At 47.4% G+C, this 24,666-nt stretch overlaps 1 protein-coding gene across 3 annotated transcripts in view; it reads right to left on the bottom strand.

The window, feature by feature from the left end:
- Positions 1-827: 827 nt before the first annotated feature.
- Positions 828-24,666, bottom strand: part of NTRK3 (neurotrophic tyrosine kinase, receptor, type 3) — a 219,676-nt gene continuing 195,837 nt past the window's right edge. For 2 of the 3 annotated variants that reach the window (XM_010571985.1, XM_010571986.1), the window contains 2 exons: positions 4,252-4,410; positions 828-1,374 (listed from right to left, as the gene is read on the bottom strand). In XM_010571985.1, the coding sequence (XP_010570287.1) occupies positions 1,189-1,374; positions 4,252-4,410 (345 nt within the window). In that variant the 3' untranslated portion in view covers positions 828-1,188. Of the gene's footprint in view, positions 1,375-4,251; positions 4,411-22,283; positions 22,359-24,666 lie in introns of all 3 variants that reach the window. The other variant, XM_010571984.1, reaches the window with a different exon arrangement.

Raw genomic sequence — 24,666 nt, 5'->3', positions numbered from 1 at the left:
AACCCTGTCCACTGAAGGTTTACACTAGAGACCAATTTGGCCCCGGTGCAGAGAGCTGAGGGAGGGGGAACAACCCCATGGCTGCTAGCAAAAGTGCAGGGTGGGGAGAAAAAGGAGGGGTTGGGATGGGGGGTTGTTCCTCCCAAAGTTGGCTCCTGCGCTGGGCACCCTGGGTGAACAGCACTCCTGTCTCGCACACTGAAATGGGCTGGGGATGATTCAGGACTGGGTCTCCAGGACCCCCCCACTCGACTTCCTCGCACAGCCACTTTGGTCCCGCTGCTCTCCCAGCCCTGGCAGCAGCTGGCATGGGGCAGGAGGGAGGTCTGGGTCAGGCCGGCTCGCGGTCTGCGGGAGGGCAGCTGGTTCCCGGTGCGTGTTTTACCCGTAGGTGCCACAATCCTTTGACTGTGTGTTCGAAAGCCTTGAGTCTATACATTTAAGAATCAGCAAATTAGAAAAATTGTCCTGAAATGTTGGAGGGAGGAAAAAGGCAGGAAGGCAGAGAGGGATGGGGAAGGACTGAGAGGGAGGGAGGGAAGGGGTTGGTAAAAGAGTTCATCCAGGGGCACTGCCCTGGCTTTGTGCCCATCATCTGCGGGCTGGGAAGGAGGGAGGGAGGCAAGGACGAAAAGGGAGGACTGATTTCACACATTCAGTGCATATCATACAACCAGGGCAAGGCTTTCCTCCCAGGGCTTCTACCTGGGATGGTGTCACTGCCGTAGCCAATCTAGAGCCCTGCCCAGCAGCCCGAACCGTACTCACAGCAGGGTTACAATTCACTGCTTCATTGCTCGGGGGAAAGATACCTTCTCCTTTCTTTCTCTCTTTTTTTTTTTTTAATTATATATATCTTCTTAAGTACTTTTTTCTCCCTTTTTTGTTTCTTTTTTTTTAAAGTCTTATAATTTTCTGTAACAGCAGCTTCTTTCTGTATTGGTGTGGAAGTTATATATAGAGAGATATCTATAAATATATATAAGCCAAACTGCCTTACAGGTTGTTGTTTTGTGGGATTTTTGTTGGTATGCTTTTTGTTTTGTTTTTTTCAGTGTTGTATGTGTAGCAGGCACTTGAGTTTATATGAAGATGTTTGCTTGGGAGCTGAGGGGTAAAGGACTTGGGAGGGGGAGAGGGAAGGAAGGACGGAAGGAAGGAGCAGGGACTTTCAACAAGTGGCCACTGCTAGCCAAGGATGTCCAGGTAGATTGGTGTGGCCTTGCCCAGAGCATGAAGGATCTTGTAGATCTCCTTGATGTTGAGCCGTTGCTGAGGTTCTCTCTGCCAGCAGCCCAACATGATGTCGTAAACCTCCTTGGGGCAGACTCTTGGCCTTTCCAAAACTCGGCCTTGGGTAATGCACTCAATGACCTGAAAGAAAGAAAGAAAAGAGATGTTGAACACCAGTCAGGCAGTTCCTGGAGGGTGTCCTGTCCCAGCTACTTCTTGGCTCATGTGGTTCTGTTTAGTGAATGGGAGTGCTGAGAAGCCAAGAGCTCTGCAGATCCTCAGCGCTCACCTGTTTGTGTGTTGCAATGATAATTTTACAGTGAAAAGTTTGTCTCCAGCTGCAGTCTTGAAGTTCCTAAAAACCTTCCCCATTTAACACCTACCTACCTCAATGCACTCTCCAAATAGGAGGTCACAAGCAAATGAAATGAAGTTTTAATTTCTGATGTCAGTTTTTCCTGCTAATTGAAGAAGGAAGAAAAAGCCTTAAAATCCCCAAACTAAAGTAATATTTTGCACAGCTGAAATGATATTTTTCTTCCCTGAAAATCAAGAGTCCTTTCCATTGCAAAGCCCAGGAGAGTTCTACAAGGGAGAGTTCAGAGCACCTTTTCCTACCTCCATCTCCAAGGGCAGCTTTGCCTCATTTTGACATAGAAAAGCAGCTGAAAGAATGAAATTTCACCTCAAATCACATCTGTGATGGAGAAAAAAATTTGCAGTGCTAACCCTCTGTTCTGGGTCAGGTCGGTGCTGCTAATGAGAGAAATGTGAGCTCTTAGATAGCATTAAAGTCTCTTCAGAGGGATGCCATTGGAAAGGACTCCCCTGTCTGTGTTTTGCTCACTGGAGGAATGGATGCAAAGGGAAGGGAGGTATGATTTGTCAGAGAGCTGCTATTACCGTCTGGCCTCCTTGGTTGGAGTTGATGAGTCCCAGCATTGCAGTGTGCGAGTGACCTGCCACGCTCTGCAGATAAACACAGATCCCAAGCAGCATGTTGAGGGAAGCCACCCAGCAAGGGGTGTTTGGAATTTATCATTTATGAATAGTAATGGGCCTGCCACACAGCTCAACGGATACTTATCGCTTTGCTGTTTGCATGTAAGTACAGAGAGGAGAGATTAGGACCTGCTGAAAGCAGGGCAAAGAAGACCCAACACGCAGAGAAGCCTGCATTGCCATAAAGCTGCTGGCAGCGGTGACTTGTAGGAGGAGGTGCGTTATGACAGGACATCCTGGACATGCACAGGAACCCTGTGGTGGGCCCTTTCTCTCCAGAGCAAAGAAAGGGCATAGGCAGAAGTTAATGGACTGGCTGAGACTTTCAGACGAGGTGGTGCCCTGCCTCATTCCTCTGCTCCAGCCTTGAAAAAACCTGCTAAAATTGCTCTGGGGGTATAAGGACATGCGGATGTCACAGGAGGGAGTGGGCATCCCAGCCCACACCCCGCAGTGGCGATGCTCCACCAGCCTGGTGATTGCTCATAGCCCAGTCCTGGCAGCCTGGAGCTTAGCACAGACTCAATTAACCTGCCTCTCCACAGGGCTCTGCAGCTGCGGCCAGGCTGCTGCTGAGACTTGCTTTGATGTCTCACCGTCCAGGAGCTGGTGAAGGTGTCAGTCCTCTGCAAGCACCCAGGTTCTGCCACCTCTCCGCAAATTGTGAAAAATGACCCAGATGAGAGCTAATGATGTGGCTCCCTCCCACCAAGACAGTGTGGTCTGGGGTAGGAGTCTTCAGCTCTCAGGAAGAAGTGGGTACAGCAATAGAAAAAGGAAGGACAAAATTTTTTCCAGGGGTGGTGGCAAAGCCAATACAGCTGCATCTGTGCAGAGTTTAACCAGCCCTCCTCCCTCAAGGTTAAGGGTGACTATTCTCAGTCCTACTGCCCTGCAAAGTAAACTGAGGCAGAAAGCATGGGAGTAGCTGAGCTGTCATATTCCAGCGTGCCTATCACCCATGTACAAACTACATGTGCTCATTTGTGTGTGTTTGTATTTACCCTCCCAGGGAAATGCAAGAGCAGCTCATTAAATAGCGTGACAAATAACTTCTGTCGCTGTCAATTCCATTGTTTGTGTCTCTAAAATGTTTGCGTGTGCTACTTTGGGATATACAGTCAGGCCCCATTGAGCACACGAATGGGCAAGTATTAGAGCTGTAAAGCAACACCTTGGATTTGCCATCTCTGCAACTCACTTAATTAAGGGATCTGTATCCAGAAAGCAGAAAATGCACATTTCTCATTACAAAAGGTGAAATTTCTGAAATCCATTAGATACACAGTAGGATAAAAATGTGCAAGGTTCCCACACACTGCTATGTCAATGCATCTTGTTCCTCTTCTATAATACCCCCTGCTATTCTGAGCAAAAATCTTCCAATGCATTTCTGCTGATGTGCCTCAAACCTCAGCTCTGACACCCTGCTAATCCCAGCCAGCCTTCCCTCAACATTTTTACAGTGCAGGCCTACACTGATGGTCTGCAACTTTTGCTATTCAAAGAAATAACGAGGACAAACCAGCTCCTTGGGTTCCACCCTCAGTGAACTGGGGCAAACCATATAATAGATATCCCTGTGGCAAAAAGCCCCGCAGAAATGTGCCACATGCTATGTAACAGACTGCAAACACTTTCTCTCAAACTGGAGACTGCAGTAAGAGCCTCAGCTATAAAGGAGAAAGAGTGCAGAGGAAATTCAGGGCATGATGATAACTTAGATCCCAGCAGTAATTAGGGCATCCCCACTTCTGGCAGAACCCCAAGAGTTTATAAGATGTGGTTGTTATAGAGGTATGTATGTCAGGAACTTAGAAGGGAGAGACTGGGGATGAGCCAGTACATGGCTTTGGCAGAGCCCTTTGATTCCTGCATGCCTAAGTTTCCCCAGCTCTTTGCCATGGGAGTGCCAAGGAGGGGACCATCTATGTACGAACTGCTTTGCAAGCAATCTGGAAAGGAGAGGTGGTAAAAAGTACAGTTTACAGCTGAGTTGTCTCAGCACTGTTGTACCTCTGTGTTTGAGAGCTGAAACCAGGGCTGCTTCCCATATGTGAAGATCTCCCAGAGGATCACCCCGAAGCTCCAGACGTCACTCTCTGTTGTGAACTTCCTGTACATGATGCTCTCCGGAGGCATCCAGCGGATAGGCAGCATGGTGTGTCCTCCAACCTGGGTGAGGGCAAAGGCACAAGGAAATCTGAGTGATGAGAGCCCTGAGGAAGCGGTCAGCCCTGACGTGATGTGGACAAACTCAGGGCCTCCCTGTGAGCTACATCGACAAGGAGCTGTTCAAAAAAGCTGGGCTGGCTACTGCCTCCCCAACCGCCCATGGGCTTACCCACCAATCCCACCTGGTTAACATGATGGACAGGGACTGAAATGTATCAAGATAAATGATGTCCTCTCCTCCCAAAATGGGCTTGTAAAGAAATCAAATGACAGAATGCCAAGAGTATACTCCAGCCCTACAGTCTGACGAACCAGGAGGCCAGGCAAAGTATTGTGCCGAGTTTTGCAGGGCCTCAGTGCTCTGACGCACCCACCAGAAATACAGCGTGAGGTTTGGCTCTCTTCGGTAAGGTTTTCTAAAAGCCATGCACCGGCATCTGCACATCACCTAATTGCATGAAAGATTTTGTGCTCATAAAACTGTGCTACAGGCCTTTTCAAAGAGTGCTTTGAATATGTAAATGACTGCAGGACCGCACTGCAAAAAGGCGGTCTGTTTGTAAAGAACAGGCTCTTACAGGCAGGGATATACCCAGCATTTAATGGAGGCAGGAAAGCCAGCCCCTTTGGAGAGTTTGGAAATGGAAGAGCTGATGGGTGAAGTCCCACTGGGTATGCCAAGCCAGGGAAAGGCACTTTCTCGGTCAGGGTCTACCCTTCTCTAGGGCACATGAATCCAGCAGGTATACAGCAGGTTTGCAGGATGCATGCAAACAGTTTGAAAGCAGATGGATTTACCTTCAGATTCACTAGAGATTTCTAAACAAGCGTCTCTGAGCAAGACAAGTTTTTCTCTGTTCTGTCCTTCTACATAAGAAGCACCATCTGCGGGGAAATAGCTAATTGATAAGACCAGCCGGTGCTGGAAGCACTATGGCTGCAAGTCTCCAGCACTCATTTCTGCTGAGGGCAAAGTGTCCAAGGTTTTAGTGGTGATGAGAAAGAGCGCTTTTGCAGCACTGCTTGGAAGACTGCTTGTCTCATTACAGACACCAAAAAAGCAAGTGCTAATGACTTTGTAGCACTGCAACTAAATCAAACAGGCAGAAATCTCTCTGGTTCTATGAAGGAGCAGGGGAGAAAGTAACTGGTATCTAGATTTCCAGCACATGTGTGGCTATTCAAAATAATGAGATTGTTGTGCTCGCTTGGATGAAAATGTTTCTTGTACAAACAAAAGCTCTCCTCTGAGCTGCCAGTTTTCCCAAGCCGCTACAGGTTTCTTTGCCTGATTAAAGCAGAACTAGCGTGGGGAAGGGTCAGTACAGAGACGTGCTGCAGTGCTTGGACACAGGAGAGATAGTGCTGGGGAGGTGTGTTGGAACAGGGTGTGAAATGGGTATGATGTTTAGCAGGCTTTCTGCACAGAGGGCGTGAGTCAGACTTCTCTGGGGTTTGACAGAATCTGGACTCGGGCTTGCAATGTTGTACTCAGAGGTCTGCAGACCCACCCTTTTTCTAACTCTGAAACAGACCCTCCCTCAAAAAAAGAGAAGGAGTTTTAGAAGTCTCAGGAACATCTTTCTTTCCTAAGTGCAGAGGTGCTCAGAACTGCAATGCATGAAGATAAAAAGCTCATTGCAGCTCTACACCTCCTGTTTAGAGATGGCTTGGCTGGCGTGTTCTCAGCTTGCTGCTCTGGACTGCCTAGAATGTTCTCCCATAATGGAAATAATAGAAATATGCTTTTCTTTGTTTGTTTCTTTGAAACCCTGGCTGCAGTTTTAGCTCTTTCTTGCATTCCCAGCTTTTACAAGTTGCCTTCCCTTCTTGTGAAGGGCTCTGAGGAAATGTTATCAATAGAACAGGACATACATCAAACTTGATTGTTGCAAAAACTGTTTTGTGCTAATGCTTATTTTATTGTCCTTTAAGTAGCGCTAACTCTTCAGTTTTCCAGCAATCTCAAAATGATTACTTATTGCAAAGCACTCTACATTTGCAATATCCTGAATCTTGCAGCATCATTCGAGATTACAGGTAGTGCAACATATTGAGCACAGTTAACTCCTTTTTGAACAGGTCTTACAGCAGTTCAGAATCTACAAACCAGGTTCTCATCTTACACAAAAAAGATTACAGCAGTATTGCTTGAATGGGAGGGCCCTGATTTACACCACTTGGGGATCTGACCCTAAAAGTAGAGCAGAGAAACCAGTAGTCCCAGCTCAGTTCTAATAAGCTAAAATAAAGTCAAGGTCTTTGGTCTCCTCTGGATACACCCTAGTGAGGAACTGCCAGTAAAGTGACATACACAGTCAATGGTTGTCCCAAGGATGTGACAACAGTCTTGGCTTAGCTTATATGGTGGAGTCCAGGGATTGCCAAAGCATTCCTTCCAGCCCTGTATGTCACGTGAGACACATCTTTTACTAAAAATTAATCTGGTAATAATTAATAATCAAATTAATTTGCGGGGGAAAAACCCCCAAGCAATGCCCAGAAATGTGTGGGTCCCCAAATATGGCTCAGCTATGCTCATAGGTAATAAGGTATTCTTTGCATCTCAAACAGGGTGCCACATCTTTGAGAGCAAATGTTAAGTCTTGCACTTACTAGCTAGCTATAAGCAGAACAGGCATGAATTAAACTGTACCATAAAACTACTGCAGTGTCTAGCCTAGCACATAAGGCTGACTGTTACATTTTAAAGCACCTCCTTTGACTATCCCTTACTGCTTCCCTCGCAAACTGATTAGGATTAAAATTCCCATTTCACAGATGAAAAAACAGATGCAGGAAGGCAGGGAAAGGCCCTGCTCTGAAGCTGTATCGTGAGTGAACACTAAGTCGAGTCTTCTTGGTCTGCAGTCAGCCATACACTGTTATTTGCTGATGTAGCAAAATCATTTAGAGCTGAACACAGAGGGATTGTTCTACTGATGCCATAGGAAACAGAGTGTGTCCAGGGTGACAGAAAACCTTTGCATAACATGTAGTGGCTGTGATCTGTGTTATGCCACTGTAGACTTGCACGTGATTCTCACAGCTACATACGTCTTTTACAGGACCAGCCATTGCCAGAAGCATAAAAGCAAAATGATGCTATTAAATCAGGCTAAAAAAAAGATGCTGTTTTTTTCTTTTGCAAAGTCAGTTTACATGGCATGTCCTTGGTTTTTGAAAGAATTGTTATTGTGTCTTTAGACAGAAGCCGAAATTTTGTTTCAGTCGAGCTCCTGTTTGCTCAGAGCTGGGCCTGGCAGGTTTCAGAAATAAGTGGCCATGCAGGACTGATGCTTGTCAGGAGCATGCTACTTCTGAGTCTTTTCTAAAACAGTCATGTCATCTTCCCACTCTATCTTCCTCCATTTCCCTTGGGAGTCAGAGATGGGGGAGCCCAGCCATCATGCCGGTTCATCTTCTAAAGGCCCCTACAGGTGAAATGTCCTCAAACAGTGGCATTGCAACACGTCCCCTGGAGATACTCCACAACCTGGAAGAAGGATTTGCTTTCGAGCAAAAATAAGGCAAGTAAATCCTCTTCTGTTCCTCTCTTTAAATCCTATGATGCTGCCAAGCTTGCCCTTTCTCCTTGTTATTTTAATGCTTCATAGACCTGCAGACTGGCCTCTTTATCCCATTGCCATGGCTGTCTAGATTTGCTTGACATTTTTAGCTCTCTTTTTCTCCCTAGATCAACTCCCCATGCCCACATTGACACGTTATTCCCACTGCTTTGCTCTTTCAGTTTGCAGTACTATCCTGGTAATAGTGCAATTAGTGCATATCCTCTGAGCGGCCAAAGTTTCCTTCTTCTGTCTCCATTTCAAGAGCGCAGTATCACCTACTTGTTTCCATCCCTTTCTAATGGATACTCCCAAGTGCATGACCTGGTCTACAGCCATATGTTTCTGATACTCCGGGGCACCTGGCCTCTGCTCTGAAGCCTCATTACACATCCTAGCCTGTAGACTTGCAAGATAACCAGCCACTCCCTTTGAGCAGCTTATTGCTGTATTAGATATGAACCTCGGGGAGCTGGGGGAGGTTCATGAAAGGCCAGCGTTAATGGCCATTAGGGAGAGAGATAATTACTTAAATGCTAGTACAGCACTTTGATGATGTAAAGCTATATAAGTGCTACATACAAGTAGTATTATAAGGCTTGAGGTTTGTCTGCTAGCAAAGAAAGCTGGTGTCTAGGAAAAAAATTCTCCTTGTCCCAGCTTTCTGAATGACATCCAGCTGATTAGGAAGGGAAAAGATGACACATTATCCCCAATGAGTTCGACAGCAGAGCAGCAGGTAGTGGAGCAGCAGTGTTCAGCAAAGACTGGGCAATATACCTGCAGTTTGGGCCATTAATAGAGACAGCATGGAAATCAAAACCAGAGTACAGCTGAAAAACCCTTATGAGAACTTTGGACTGGTGGGAATCCAGATACTGACATGTTAAAGCTCACATACTAGTTCCAGGGCTGTAGCACAATGCAGCATTCAGAGGGGTGCTACTGAGCCATCCTCTCCATGCTCACAGCTGAAGGTTGCTTCATGAATCTCAGCTAAGAATGGAATTTGGTCTCTGGCATACTCTAAGGCTGTGCAGTCCTTTTTGTGCAGTTTCATTCCCAACTTTGAAATAAAATAAAAAATAAATCAGTGCTTTTGTTTTCTTTGGTCATTTGACATTTGCTTTCCAAGGTCGTTTGGCAGTTTTCTTCCTGTTCCTGTCTACTTCGGGGAGGCTCTGCTCCTGTTCCTGCCTTGGGAAAGTTACAAGAACCACTGTAGGTGTCTTCATATGGTGCAGCATTATTTGAGCTTCCCTTTTATGTGCAGGAAGCTGAAACATTTGAGTTTGTACAGAATCACGTAGCAGTAGTGGAGACCTTGGCACCGTTTCTTTCCAGGAAAATCCACTCAACACTCAATCCACTCGACCTAGTGATAAGACACACATTCTCTGATTGCTGTCTCTGTTGCTGCTGCTGTAGGTAGGGATGACCTGGGATCTTCTTTAATTGCAGACCTGGCTGTCATCCCAGGCTGGGCTGCACCAGAACATATGTCCTTTAGACCTCAGCTCTAGAAGCTGGGTGATGATACTTAGCTCTGAACCTTCCCCCAGCAGCCAGATGTATGTCCCCCTCAGGACACATTGATTCCTGCTGCGGGCAGGATGTGTTATTCAGCAGTTCTGTACAGCCTTGTATGAATAAGAGCCACAGGTGGCTGTGTCACCCGAGAGGACACAAGGGCAAAAAAAAAAAAAAAGCAATGCAAGCAAGAAGCAGGAAAAGCATCTCTGTCTGGCTAAGTTGAGCTCTTGGGAGAAAAACAAACAACAAACAAAACTGCTGTAGATCACGCCTCCGTGAGTCGAAGTTTGTCAGATGGGGTTGCAGCATGAGAAGGTGGCTTCTCAGGGGCCAGGCAAATGGTAGTACGTGCTCATGGCTGGAGATCCAGGAGGAGACACTCCTTCTCTGCCTTCAGTGCAGGATCCAGCAGTGTTGAGAGATGTTTCCCTATCAGATGTGCCTGTATTTTGCCTGTGTGAGTCCTGACAGATTCCTGGGCACCTTTTGCAAAGCAGAGGGATCAACTCTGACATGCCAGACAGAGCTGAGCTTTGCTGAACATTAGCTGTCCCGCACTTTGTAGTTTTAACTGTCACCTTACTAGGCTTTTAAGTACCCAAGCAGTTTACATCAGAGGTAGCTGAATTTAACTGCAAGTAAGCTGTGACTGGATGCGATTCCGGAGTACTTTATCTGTAATTTCCTTTCAGCTTATCCAGAAAGAAAGGTGCTAGCTGTATCTGAGACTGCACCATTGCCAGAATTACTGTGGCCTCAAAAAATCCCCAGGGTGTTTTCGTGACTGAAAGGCATCATGTGTTATGGCCGTACCAGCCCCCAGGCTGAGCCTCTTCTAAGTCATTCAAAAGCCATCACTGCAAACTCTCAGCATAGCCCTGTCCTTGCCTTCAGGTCTTGTGCCTTTGCTCTGCTGCTGTCACAGCCAGCGCTGAACATAAGCCTAAAACCAGTAAGCAAACAACAAAAAGCTTCTACCAAACATTTCAACTTACTTGACTGACTTATTGTGTCCTCGCCATGCAGCACTCTGCATGTGTATGCTCCACTTTTCTGGGAACGGCAGATCTGATCCTCTCCTAATCCTCACTTTCTACACCAACCATCTCTTCCATTGCAGGCTCTGGCAGTGCAGCAATGTCGGGCTTGCTGCCTGCTCCCCTGCATGCCAGTGGCTGAAGACATCTCATAGCAATTAGCAAGGGATCACAGAGGGGTTTTGGAGATTTACAGAATTCACAAAGCAACCCATAGCTGTTTCTACTACTTGCATGCAGCTGCACTGGGTGTTCCAGCCTTGCCCAAAGCAGGGGAGATGCAGGTCGCCTGCTGTCAGAGGGGAGACGGTTGGACTTACCCAGAGAGAGCATGGGGAAAGGAAGCAAATGTCCCTGTCGTGAGGTGATGTAAAGAGCCGGATGGACTCGCTCAGGACCAGGAAAGACTGACCAGGCAGGGTTAATGCGAAACTGAGAAGGGGGTGAGACCTTCCTGCTCTTAGTGGGATTGTTTGGCAAGGGACTGTTTGTTCCCCCCAGATGCACATACCGTGTTTAAACATGAGGCTAAAAATAAAGCCTGCCATTGACATTGTTTTTCCTTACTTCATTTAACAATCTAGTTGCTTTATGACCTGTAATTCTGAATCACGTTGAATCAAGCGGTATAATTTGCAAGCAGGGACAGCGGCCTTTCTCCCCCTTCCCCTCATCTCTGCTCCACTGAGTGTGTTTTAATCCCACGGTTTTCAGCATTCCTAATGAGCCATTAACAAGCTGCCAATTACTTATGCAAATGAGGGGGGGCAGACATGGAGGGGTGGCTGTAGCTAGAGGTAAATTCTGCTACCTCAAAACGGCCTGAGATAAATCACTGCTGCTCTAAGAGCTGCCTGTACCCAAGAGTCCTCTCAGTTATATTATCTGCCATCTAAAAATGCCAGAGGTAATGCAGAGGATGGTTAAGAAAAGGGAAACAGAGGAGTAATCGCACATATATTTTTAATTATGTTTGCCAATAATCTATTTGGTGTGCTCCTTACCACAGTTCACCCCTCCCCTTTTCTTCCCAGAACTCAAAGCAGCAGCACCCCCAGCTAGGAAAGGGCCGCACAACCAGCCTGCAGAGAACAAAGGCCAGTTTCTCATTTTCGTATAAGTAAATGCTCCAAAAGCCATGGTCTCCAACACTGGGACATAAACTGTGAGAAACCCCAGCCATGCCTCATTCAGCTGGGGAGATGTGGGAGCAGAGCAGCTGCAGTTTGCAAAGCACCTAGTAAAGAGGTCAGCAAGGCCGCCACCAGGTCCTAGCCGGTCCTAAACCCCTGTCCTAACAGTTGCTGCTAGAGCCTTCCCAGGTGAAGGAGAGGTGACCAGCCTCCAGATCCCCTGGGCCACCTACTAAAAGCTTCTTGTGGCCCAGAATGACAAGACCCCACACTAGGTTCTCAGACAGCAGAAGGAAGCGATAGCACTGGGGGAGGATACCCTGGTGGGAGACCCAGTGGCTTCCCAGGAATCCCACCGCTTGGCTGTGGGTTGCCACTGGGCAGCTGGGCAGAAGGGTGCATGCAGATGGTGGCCTCTGTGGTCTTCTGCACTCAGCCACAACATGGGCACCACACCTGGGCTGTTCAAAAGCTACCGGCTAAGCCACCTTTCTTCTCGTCACTGCCCAGATAACAGCAGAGGCTAGGAAGGCCACTAAACCTATTCAAACTGCAGCCATCAGATAGTTTGTCAGGCACTGTAAGGACTTACCAATTTGTCTCCACCAGGCTGGAGACCCTTGCACCACACCCCACTTTTTTAGGACAGGCCTGCTCAGAGACATGCAATACCCGTGAAACAGCACAGCTGTTGGCTGGTTCCAACTTCAGAGGGGATCTGCGGTCTGCAAAGACTGCTTGTGCCAACAGAAATTGTCCATGACTGATCTGCATTATCATTTTGCAGTGAGCTGGTAATTCTACAAGAAGTGTTTAATAGCTCAAAAGCTAATCAGATAGAGGCTAAGTTAAACCATCATGATGCAAGAAATGCGTCCATCAGGATTCCGCTCTTTTTGCGACACAGAGAATGAAAATCAGCTCAGTTTCTGGCTTTGGAAAGTAGGAAGATTTGCCCAATAAATCTTAACCTGGCGATATAAAAGCAAAGTCTCAAAATGGCCTGAGAAAGGCAGCTTAGGAAATAGGACCAATAAAGCACTTGCATGTGTGATCACTCTATGCTAAAATGCTTTCAGATTGCTATCTCATAATCTCCCCTTCCATCGTCCCTCTCTCTCTGTCCTGACAGTGACTCCCCTCTGGGTAACCAATAATGCTCCATCTTTGTCTGCAGCCAGAGCCATTCCTGACTGAGGACTATACATGATTTAGATAAGGCTCCATTACTTAACTTCTGGATGCTGGATAATCAGTTCAACTGCCTTGGCATTAATCATAATAATATTCAAAATTCATTAGGCTAGATTGTTTGGAAATCTATTTCTTGTTAATGTCAGATTCACTGAGCATAGGCCTGGCAGCATACAGATAGAAACTTAATACAATGCAGGGTATAGGATCTCCCTATAGAAGCAGTCCCTTTCTTTACGTGCAGCTGGACCGTGATCTGGCAGCTCCTGCCTGGTTTGTCATTTGTGAATCTTGTTAAGTAGCAGTGAAACACTGTGAGCATGCTGCCAACATGCATGATGTTGGTTGACCAAGGGACATCTATAGAAACATATAGCTGAGTATGGAGTTTTTAAAGGGGAAGGTTAGATGCTCAGATCTGCACCCACAAATCTCAATAGTATCTTTTGTATCTAAAAAGTGGGCAGGCAACACAGAAACTTTTATGTGCAATCATGGTATGGAGGTACAAAAATCAAAAGTCTATTTAAAATAGAAATCTGTTCCTTGCTTTCCTGAAAACTTACGGTACTTCAGATTAGAGGATGGGGCCTTAGTCCTTTACCAAGTTGAAAAACTTTCAGCAATAAAAGAGCTGGATCATTCCTTCCAGCCAGTTTCTTGTAGGCCAATTGAGGACGGGTCCCAGTGGTGCCCTTCCTAATGGTTTATTTGGCCTGTTTAAGCATTTGGGGTGATGGTGCTTTCCTTCAGGTACAAATTCTCACCCTCTAGTTGAACAGTGGTTTCTCAGCAGGGAAACATCACGGAAATATAGAACAACTTCAGAAGATGCATACGCTTTCTCTCCTATGAAGGCAGTGCAGGCACAGATGGCATCCCAGACAAACACGTTGCAAGCTGTGTTAAAATAAAGAGCTCATCATCGGAGGCTGCAGTGTCACACCTACTAATGATGTGATTAAACTCATCAGTGCTGGTGGGAAAGCTGTGCCAGCTCTGGCACTGTTGAATGGAGAGCTGCATTTCACAGTAGAGGCAAACCCCAACTCCCCCCACCCATAAGTGAGGCTGCTGTAGAGACACGTCGAATATATGATGTTAATGGCTAAACTTCCTGAGGCATAATATAGAGGAGGTTGCCCTGGACATGCCCTTCCCATGCCCTCCTGAAGCATCCCTGTCAAAAGGTGGTGTGGCCCGCAGAGGAGAGGCTGCAGATGGTGACAAGAGGCAGAGGGACAGGCACAGGAGAAGAGAGCGACTGCACCCATCTGAGCACAGTTGCGATGAGGGAACAGCAGCAGCACTGGGAAGTGGCAGAACTAAAACCAGCGATAGCCAAAATGGTGGCACCTGCAGAAGATGAGGCTGGGGTTTGGCTGCAGGATTCTGCTGGAAAAAAAGCTAAATTTGAAAATTCAAAGGAATCAAGCATTGCATCCTCTTCTGCTCTATTTTTCCACCTGAGACTTTCTGTGCATTGAAGTTTCCTCCATTCTTTATCAAATTTTCCAGATGCCCTTGAGTAGGACAGAGCTGCTGGAGTCCCGTGCATTTTAACCACTGTGTTAAAATTCTTCCTCCCTACTTTATTTAGCCAGAAGCGTAAATAAATAAGCAAACCCACAAACACAGGAACCTGGCTCCCAGATGCCATTAGAGCCCTCGAGCACTAAGTGGCCATCACAGACATCACTGGTTGCCTTCTGCTCCCCTTCCTGCAGCCAGACAGACACTCCACCCCAGTGAGCCCCGCTGGGACCATTTTACAAACCCAGCACCCGGTAGGACACATCTGACTGTTTTTGCCATAATATAGGACTGCTTCTAGACGGTCAGCTCCCCGAACTGGGTGAGTTTTCCTAGATGAGTCTCTAGCCACCTGCTCTCCATTAGGGTTAGCCACAAGAGGAAGGACGGAAGGAGAAAGTGAGTCTAAGGAAACCGCTAATGTTCTGCAGTGTCTGATAGGATGAATGACCCCTGCAGACATATGCTGAGCAGACAGGACAGTCCTCAATTATGTCATTGCTGGAGCATTTACTTCAAGGAGAAACACGACTACCAGTGCTGGGCTTAAAGCCTTGACTGGTTTCACTGCCTCTGGATAAGCCGCTCTAGTCCAAGAGCGTTAGGTATGTGTATGCAGCATGCACAGGCAATGACACGCATGTCTCCGTAGGAAACAGCTTCACAGCCCAAAGAGTAGAGCTGAAAAAAAACCCGATTAAATTTCATTCTGCCCTCTTTCCTTTGTGAGAGAGGGCCCTAAAGGATTTGCTAAGGTATTGATGGGTGCCAATCCATATATCCCAGTGGGCAACCCACAGCCTCCCTCAGGAAATCACAAGCAAATCTTGCCTACATGATGGAAATTTCCTGCTTGCCACACTGATTTTCCCCAGCCTCGTCCTCACCGTATTATCCCTGTGCTAACTTCTATATACTTCTCTCACATTTTCTAACCTTCAAGCTTACAACCTTATAAATATTTGCAATCAGGTAGCACATCTACCCACTCCAGTCATTCTTTAGGCAAACTATTTACATACAGTTCTTTCTATCCTCAGCAATCAATTGCTTCACACTGTCTTTGTTTCTGCTGCTCCTCTCCAGAAGCTGTTGACCTTATAGATACTCTTTGTGGGGCTCAGTCAGGGACATGTGGCTGTGTAATAAAAGAGTATTTAAAATAATGATTGCTGTAGAGGCACACACTTTGCTCTTTGACTTAGGTCCTTTACATGGGTGGCTTCAGAAGAGCATTTGTTTCACTGGCACACTGGAAGCCACAAGCTTGCTGAGGAGCTGCCACCCCACAAGGGAGTGTGCTTGGTTCGAAAAGGACAGGGTTTATAAAGACAAAATGCAACACGGCCTGGGACAGGCACAATCTCACTTTACAGCGATACTTGCTGTATATTGATCAGAACAGGCTCAGTGCTTTATTAGCCACCCAAGAGGTGCGATGAGCTGCTACTGGAATTTGTGCTTGATAATCAAAGACATTTGTCATTCTTCAAAATGCTCTGTGAGTAGGTGTTTGATTTGGGTGCGTGTGAAAAATGGAGGACAGCAATCCAGAGCAAGAGGCAGGGAGGCAGCAGGCATGGGTAGGGTGTCCTGCTGCCCACCCCTTATCCTGACCCACAGGGCATCCCTGCTGCGGCATCCCATGTGGCCCCGGGGACACCATCCCACAAGGCAGGACCCAGAGGCCGTGCAGCTCTGTGGCTCGGCAGAGTCCTCCACCACTGGCAAAGCTCTCCCCCATGAAGCTTGAAGAGCAGCAGCCGTTGCTGCCGTTGAGCCCCCGGCTGCCTGGCACACATAGCTCCCTCAAAGCCCTCCTTTCTCTTTTGGCTTTCCCACATTTCCTAGACAAACTGCTCTGGGTTTTTTTCCTCCCTCTCACTGACAGGTACAGGTGGCCTTGCTGTCCGCTCATCGTACCTCCCCCAGCTTGAATTGTAAACTATTTAACAACAGCTTTAAATGCACCTAATGAGTTTTCAGTCTGCATTCTTCTGCCATCCCTCTGCTTCTCTGACATCGGGAAGAGTCGTTTGGAAACCTATCGCAGACTTCCCTATGTTGGAGGTCTAATTACATGGAAACTGGTGACCTTGTAAGTACAGGGTAATCTGCTGTGTAATACCAAGGTAAATTATCCCAGTACTTCTGTCTTTTCCACTGCAACCTTCTGCAGAGATGGAAATACAGCCAGTTAAATAGTAATTAATCTCAGAACCATTTGACACTTGCCCAAGCTGGTGAGGAGTAACCAGCAGAAGCCCGCTGGCTCTGCACGGGGCAAAGGACAGGCGCAGGACCCACCGCTCTGGGAGTGTCTGGTGTCACCTGGCCAAAGCAGGGGCTACTTTGTCACCCAGCTGTCCGGGTGCCGGCTGCCTGGGGCAGCAGGGACGGGCTGCTTTCTCAGAGCTGGATGCAGCTGTCTCCTGTCTGCCCTGTGCTAGGCATTGCTTATTCAGAGGGACACATCCAGAGTCATCTGCAGGAGGAAGGGGGCACCAGGGGTATGCCGATGCCCGAGGGGAACAGGCACCCGCCCTGTCTGCGTTAGCAGAATGGGGCCAGAGGTTCAGAGCTGCTCATCTGTGATGGGGGTGAGCCATCTGGAGCACTTTCTTACCCTCACCGCCAGCGAGGTGTGTGGGAACAATCCAAACCAGCCAGGCACAGCCCCGGGCGTTCACCCTGCAGAACTCCAGGAAAACCAGCCAAGAGATTCGCTTTCTTCCTCCCCACTGTGAGATGGCTTCGTTCCCTCCCACACTAACAGCCTGTCGCCCTGGGGCTGGGGGCTGCCTGTCTGACCCCTGGTAACTTTGTGGCAACGAAATATATTTGCATACATTTTAGACCTGCTGACAACATTCCCTCTGGAGACCTTCAGGTTTTTACAGTAACCACGGCAATGATTTTCAGATTATAGACTAATAAAATATTTTAATTTGTTAGGAACATTAAGGTGGGCACTGTACGATTCTTATGACATTTAAATAGTGCTTAAAAAAAAAAAAAGGAGGGGGGGTTCTGAGTGCATTTCTTTTCCAAACAGGAGCACTGAAATAGAAAGTCAAAATCCCACACGCTGGTACCGAGATCAGCTCTGACACCTCCCCTCTGTGCCTGTTTCACTTGAATACCTGCCAAGTTAAATAAGCAAACATGGGACTGCAGCGTCCTAGTTGCAAACCTGGTTTTGGCAAATGAGCCCTCCTCCTTAGTCACTCTGGTTACGCTGCGCGGCAGTGACCCGATCTGAGCATATATGACTCCATGTACCATTGGCCTCTATGGACTGGGTCACAACTAATGGGTAACACAGAGTTTTTGCACCTCAGCCTATACTCACCTATTTCTTCCCTCTCGCCCATTCATTGTGCACTCTGATTAACTAACCGAATACTAAAAGAATGTAAAGCAAGCAAGTCGTGGCTCTAGAGCATCCCATCTTTTCCATGGCACACAACATACACTCTGTGCCACAAGGCAGACTACTGCACCAGACCCTTTCCTCTGGCTGGGTAGCAATTGCGTGGTTTGGAGTCAATAAGACTGCACTGAATAAAGCAGGGGCATTTTGGAGGAGGAAAGTTGCCCTTGCAGCTCTATGGGTTGATAGGGCTGATAGCTCAGTTTCCTAACCTGTAAAACAGGGCAATGCCACTCACTGACTTCTCAAAGATGCTGTGCAGGTAATGGCTTGTACAGTAAAACAATAAATGGCATGGAAAAGCCTGCCAAGAAAGGGAAAAATTGTCAAATGTTTAGCTCAGTGTTAGTTATACCTGAGACAAGAGAGACAGAGGGTTACACGATTAATATTATGGAGAAGAATAGCAAAGACGTTCCTTTGTTCTGCAAGTACTTTTGCCTTGTACCTCAACCAGATCATACAAGATTAACGGCAGGTGATTATGTGAAGTCTGTACTACAAGGCTGAGGCAAGTGTGAGCTCGGACCTCCCCATTATCATTACCTGACCTTGCACGTTCCCTTTTGCAACTTCAGCATTTTTTTGTGGATAGGATATCTGAGTGGTTATTTTAAGAAAACTGTGTTAAATTTCTTGCTTCTGTGCCAGGTACCTGCTGTTCAACAAACGGGCCATGACTAAGCATAGACTGGAAATTAGAAGCATCTACGAGTTAAAGCAATGAGATTCTGGGACTGTCTTCCCTTAGGAGCACATTTAATAGTGGTGCTTGATTATGAAAAGGATAAATCTGATGTGATTGATGCAACAGGGGATTGGATTTGATGATCCAGGGAATCCCTTCCAGACCTCTCTACTTCTAATGAATTTATTTTTTAAGGGGGGGGGGGGGGGGGGACGCTGCTCCACTTATGGCAAACAACAGTGAAGCGTGGAGATACCTGCTGATGGTAGTGGGTCTCCGTCCCCAGATTTAACCACTTCCCATCACCAAGAAGGTGGAGCAGGTGTCTCTCCTGGTTCTGCTCATCCTGAACATACCAAGCAGAGGTGGGCACAAGGATCCTACCTGCTTCCCTTTTCACATTTTCCACCTACTGAGGACTTCCAAAATTTACTCTCCTTGAATGAGTACCACAGATGTCTGAGCTCATAGGTTCTCTATGTGTTTCTAAGGTACTTACCTATCTCCCAACACCATAATGACTGTGTCCCTTGCAATGTTTTTTTCATGTGAATCTCCTTGGTGAAGATGAGCATGGACCACCTTTTAACAACAGGAAACTGAGGCACAGAAGGACTAACTGAATTTCCCATGGTGGCAGAGGACATGGGTAGCATGGCAGGGACCTGCAGCCTGATCCGAGGCTGGGATCTCACTGACAGACTCTTCTTCTCCATGCACCTAACCGGGTTCTCCCTTTCACAACAGGAATAGCAGAGCAGAAAGTATTTTTCAGCCCAAGCGTTCACTGGTCTGGGATTCCTCTCCTGTGTCAACCCAAGGGGGCTGAGCTTGGGGTTTCTGAGGGCACAGTGCAAGGTTGTTTCAGAAGGGATGCACAGGGAAAGTGGTTATGTTCCTTTTTCCCCTGAGTAGTTTTAATTCTTTAATTCCTACTTACTCATAAGATAAAATGCTGTGATTTCTGCAGGATCAAATGGTGCAGGATAAGCTAAGGGAGTTTATTAATTAGCATGCTTTCAGGGCAGGGTAAAAATAATAAAAAGAAGCAACAGGATTGTAGATGATAGCTATAAATATGACCCAAGAATTACCTGACATGCCATTTTAGCCAAAGGGACGCTGTCATGTCAGTGCTGGGCATGGCACTCTGATAGTGAATAAAAATCATAAATGAGAGGGGCAAGGCTTTCTCTCTCCAAAATGTGGCTATTCACAGACATGTGCTACGTTTCTCCAGGGCCTGATCCTGCAACTAATACCAAGTATAGCACTTCTGTGTGTGAGTGCTCCGCTGGCTTCCCCAGGGATTGCTTGTAGCAGTGAGTGCTAAGCCCAGTGGTAAGCAGCTGCAGGATCAGATTCATAGTGTGCCAAGCATTTTGGATGAAAAGAGCTATAAAGAAGTCACATATTATTATGTCACATTGCAAAGGTCAACCCCAGTATTTGTTCTGTCATAAGGACATGATTGAAAGGCAAAAAAATAGTGTCAGGGCACAGGGGAAAATCATTTTTTAAAAACTGCCTTCAGGGCTGAGGACACAAAATTACATCAGTGCTTAGAACTAAATTCCCATCCACACCCGGCAATTCAATTTGGGCTCAGAAAGGCATAAATGTAACAAAATCACCTTTCGGTGGCACGTCTTCTTATCTGCTGACATATCCCCTGTAAAATCAGCAATATCTAAACTCACACTCCCGTGTGATTCTGGCAACAGTCAGGAACTGCCAGAGACCTGCTCCATCATGGATCCTGGGAGGGCTTTGCAAGATCCACTCAGCTGCTTAACACCACGTAGGTATTCGCTTAATCCCCATCGTTGCCAGGGCAGGAGGAGTAGTGGTGGCATTGGGAGGAAGCTGGGTGGTGGGACAGCTGGTCCTTCATCACCTGGCCAGGAGCATACACCTCACCTAGCAATGTCACAGGGAAGTTTGGATAATTGGACCCCAGTAATTTGTCCGAGTCATGGCTACTCTGCAAATATTTATGCCCATTGCTTTGGGCTTGCTGGCACAGAGAAGCTATTGAGAAATTGTGCTGGTTGTGGCTGGGGTAGAGTTAATTTTCTTCATAGTAGCTAGTATGGGGCTATATTTTGGATTTGTGCTGGAAACAGTGTTAATAATACGGGGGTATTTTCCTTATGGCTGCGCAGTGCTCACACAGGGTCAAGGCCTTTTCTGCTTCTCACCCCACCCCACCAGCGAGGAGGCTGGGGGGGCACAAGAAGTTGGGAGGGGACACAGCCGGGACAGCTGACCCCAACTGACCAAAGGGATATTCCAGACCATATGACACCATGCTCAGCCTATAAAGCTGGGGGAAGAAGAAGGAAGAGGGGATGTTTGGAGTGATGGTGTTTGTCTTCCCAAGTAACAGTTATGCATGATGGAGCCCTGCTTTCCTGGAGATGGCTGAACACCTGCCTGCCAGTGGGAAGTGGTGAATGAATTCCTTCTTTTGCTTTGCTTGCGTATAGCTTTTGCTTTACCTATTAAACTGTCTTTACCTCAACCCATGAGTTTTCTCAGTTTTACTCTTCTGATTCTCTCCCTCATCCCGCTGTGGCAGAGAGTGAATGAGCAGCTGTGAGGGGCTTAGTTGCCAGCTGGGGTTAAACCACAACAGAAATAAAGCGTGAAAGCCATCACTTTCCTGCCTTAACTTATGAGGGGTCATAACTGCCCTGCACAGACAGTGTCTTTGGGTGGATTAGCTCGATCCACTTCCAAAACAGACTCAGGCAAACGCTCCCCAACTCTCTGGATCAACAGAGCACTTTCTTGCGTGCCAGCAGCAAAACCACACAGGACAATCAAGTTCAATGTTTGCCCCTCTCACAGGCTTCTGCAGCTCACCTCCAGCAGCCTTGCAGCTTGCTGGCAGTGGCTTCTGGGATGCTGTGACAGTTGGGGACCCACTGGACTGAGCATCCCTACACAGAGGCTCCAGCATGCAGCAAGCACAACGGGATGACGGCTCGCCTCTGTGGAAGGGAGGGCAAGGTGAACAGAGGTGTTACCAGCCCTCAGCTGGCTCACATGGCTCCCATCAGCCACGACCTTGGCAAACCCAAACTCCTTTGCACTATCACAGCATCAAACTCACACCAATCCCTCGCTGCTGCTCCTCTGGGCAAGGGATGGGAGCAGCAGTGGGGCGGTGATGGTTGACATCCACTCAATCTCAGCTGCAAGCATCCAACCGGTCAGACACTGAGGCTGTGTCTTGACTAGCAAACACAAGGCGTCAGGGCTGGCATGTGACAGTTCAACTGTTCAAATGGTCTGGTTTTAGTCCACGCCAATTTGGCAGCATCCAAACAACTGTTGAGAGGACAACACAAGTCAGGGACGGTGCCCTGTGAGCAGTGCAAACGCCACCCTGCTTGGAGACGCGGAGTGGTTTAGCTGCACGGAGACAAACCATGCTGTGCTCGCTGCCATCAAAGCCAGAGGACGGCCCATCCTGTCCACTAGTGCAGACACAGCCTGAACACCCACAGAGGAAGACTGCACTGAGGACTTTTGCATTCATCCCATGTCATCTCGCCATACAGACAAGCCCCAGAGAGTTGCCCTAGTAGAAACATGTGCAGTTCCCATCATACGCGAGAGCCCCTTCACTGCCAAATGCACTAGACCCGACCTAGTCCCAAAGCTGCTCAACCCCACGTGTCATTTCATGCTCAAGCAGCACCAGTCCCCCGCTTCCAGCTGCCCCAGGGGTCGAGATCCACTCACTGTTGCAGCTGCCGGCGGTGCCAGTCTCTGTCGCTGCCACGCTGCGCTGAACTGGCCCTTCGGACGCGGCCCTTCCTGACAGTGAATGGGTGAAAACAAGGGAAGGAGACAAACAAAAGAGAAGGGAAGGGTGAGAGAGGGAGGAAGGGATGGGGGGGATGAAGCAAGGGGACAAGAAGGGAAAGGGTATGTCTTTAACCGAACTGTATGTCTTTTACTGGCTGCAACATCCCAACACTGCACAACCCTTGCTGTGAGGGCATGGGGCAGGTGAGACCCTTTGGCCCTGGTCACCACCACCTTGCACCCCACACCACCACCTGCACCAGTGCAGAGGGAGGGCGAGCTGGGCAAGAGTCAAGGGGGGCTTAGCCTCCTGAAACTTCTCCTTGGACTGTGAAGCCACATCCCTTGGGGGACCCAGAGTCCTCCAGACAGAAGTTTTAGGAGGCTTGAGCAGTTCCTCTGTACCTGGTACTCAAGCACCCTGCTCCTTGCCCATCACCAGCCCTCCTGGGCATGGTGCAGGGACCCTTCTGCCTCTGCCAGCAGGACAAGACCCAGGCCTGATGTCTTTACTCAAGCAAGCTTGGGTTAGCCAGAGTTAAGGGCATCATTGGCCAAATGTCCAGTGAAGCAGCTGGTACATCACCCTACACTTCCCCAAAAGTCCGTGTCCCATCGGAATTCTCGCAGGCTGGGGGAGGAAATAAAAACCAAACTCATCCCACAGCTTCCGATCACCCACAAACCTGCCAGAGCTTGCAAAACTGAACCTTAGGAGGGGACAAGGGAAGCGAAATGATGGAGCAGAAAATACAGCACTACATTTTCCCACGTATCAAAGTAGGAAAGATTTGGGGAGTGGGAGGGAGGGTAAGGGGTAGGGATCTCAGTATGCAAATTAAGAGTGAATGATGAGCATAAGGTCCACTGACTTTCTAGTAAGGTGTTCGTGTTCCCACCAGGACAAAAAGGAGACAAAATCCCAAGACAAAAGGGAAGTTGGTGAGCAGAATGGTTTGGGGGGAGACTTATGGCTGTGCTGCTTAGGAGCTCAGGCTGACAGCTGTCCGGGGAGTACCAAAAATATGACCTCAGGGTGTGTCCAGCTAGTCATCACCCTGGGCGCCTTCCCACACCACACCAGAGGTGAAAATTGAGCTGCTAAATGTAGCTGACAGCTCATTCTGCTTGGGGAATTGCCCCGTCAATGACTGACTCACCTCCCTTCCCAAAAAGTTGAGGTAGGAAATGGGTGAGGGAAAGGCTCAGAAAATTGTTTCATGATGGTTGTTTAAATTGCCTCTGCATTACAATGTTACAGTTAGGGAAAAAGAAAAGAGAGATCTATCGCATAAAGCTGCATCCTAAAGCCAGCTGGGGCAGAGGTACAGACATTGGAAAGAAGCAGAGCAAATGAAGTCATCCAGCAGTGGAAAAAAGCCATCAATATAATATAGTGCAGAACAAAGCGAATTCTACCTCAAACACAGAGCTGAAAGAGAAACATCTTGCTCTGTCAGATCTATTACCATGCATTTATTCCAATAACAAATAACTAACCCAGAGAGTAACCCAAACCTGATTTATTCCTCCATCTAAGTAAATATGAAGAGGCAGACGAATCCGACCGTAAAAAACACTGATCTCATATGTTTTCCTTGTATGTATTGGAAAAAATAGGAGTGGAGTTTCTGCCTTGCTGCCAGGGGATGCTGGCAAAGCATTTGAGCTATAGATATTGTATCTTGTCACTAATGACTGCAGGGAACTAAAAGGGATTTGGATTTTTTAATGCTTCACATTAATTGATAATTTGGTCTCAGAATCCACAGTGGAACACAGGATTTGCTATATTGGATCAGTCTAGTGGCCCATAAAATCTGGCATCTTGCCTCAGTGATGCTCAGAAAAATTATCATCCACTGTCTTTGCTTATAAGGTTGCTGGCCATTTCTGTAAGGCCATACAATTGAAAGAGACAAAAGGTCTTTCTGGCCTGCACAGCAAGCCTCTTTAAAACCCTGAAACGTGGTTTTGGCAGGGCTGTATTACATCTTTTTTTTTTTTTTTTTTTTAATGCAAGGAAGAAACTCTAACTACAAACATTTTCTAATAGACACGCTGCTGTTTTTCCTCTTGGTCACCACAACCCAAGTAGTGAGAAAGTGAACTTGTGTTTTCAGAGGGCAAATGAGAACACGACTGAGGCCAGAGAGGGGGATATGCCTTGTACTGAGCAGAATAATATTGATTAGGCAGTGTAAAGATTTCCCTCACTAATTCCTTTAGCAATCTTACCAAGTGTTACCCGCATAATTGGATGGGGAAGAGAGAGGTGGAATCACTTAAGCGTTCAAAGCTCAACACACACCAAGAA

Source organism: Haliaeetus leucocephalus, unplaced genomic scaffold, assembly GCF_000737465.1.
Source record: "Haliaeetus leucocephalus isolate CR32 unplaced genomic scaffold, Haliaeetus_leucocephalus-4.0 Scaffold339, whole genome shotgun sequence".
Taxonomy (NCBI): domain Eukaryota; kingdom Metazoa; phylum Chordata; class Aves; order Accipitriformes; family Accipitridae; genus Haliaeetus; species Haliaeetus leucocephalus.
Note: the sequence above shows the minus strand (reverse complement) of the source record. Positions and strands in the feature narration are given on the sequence as shown.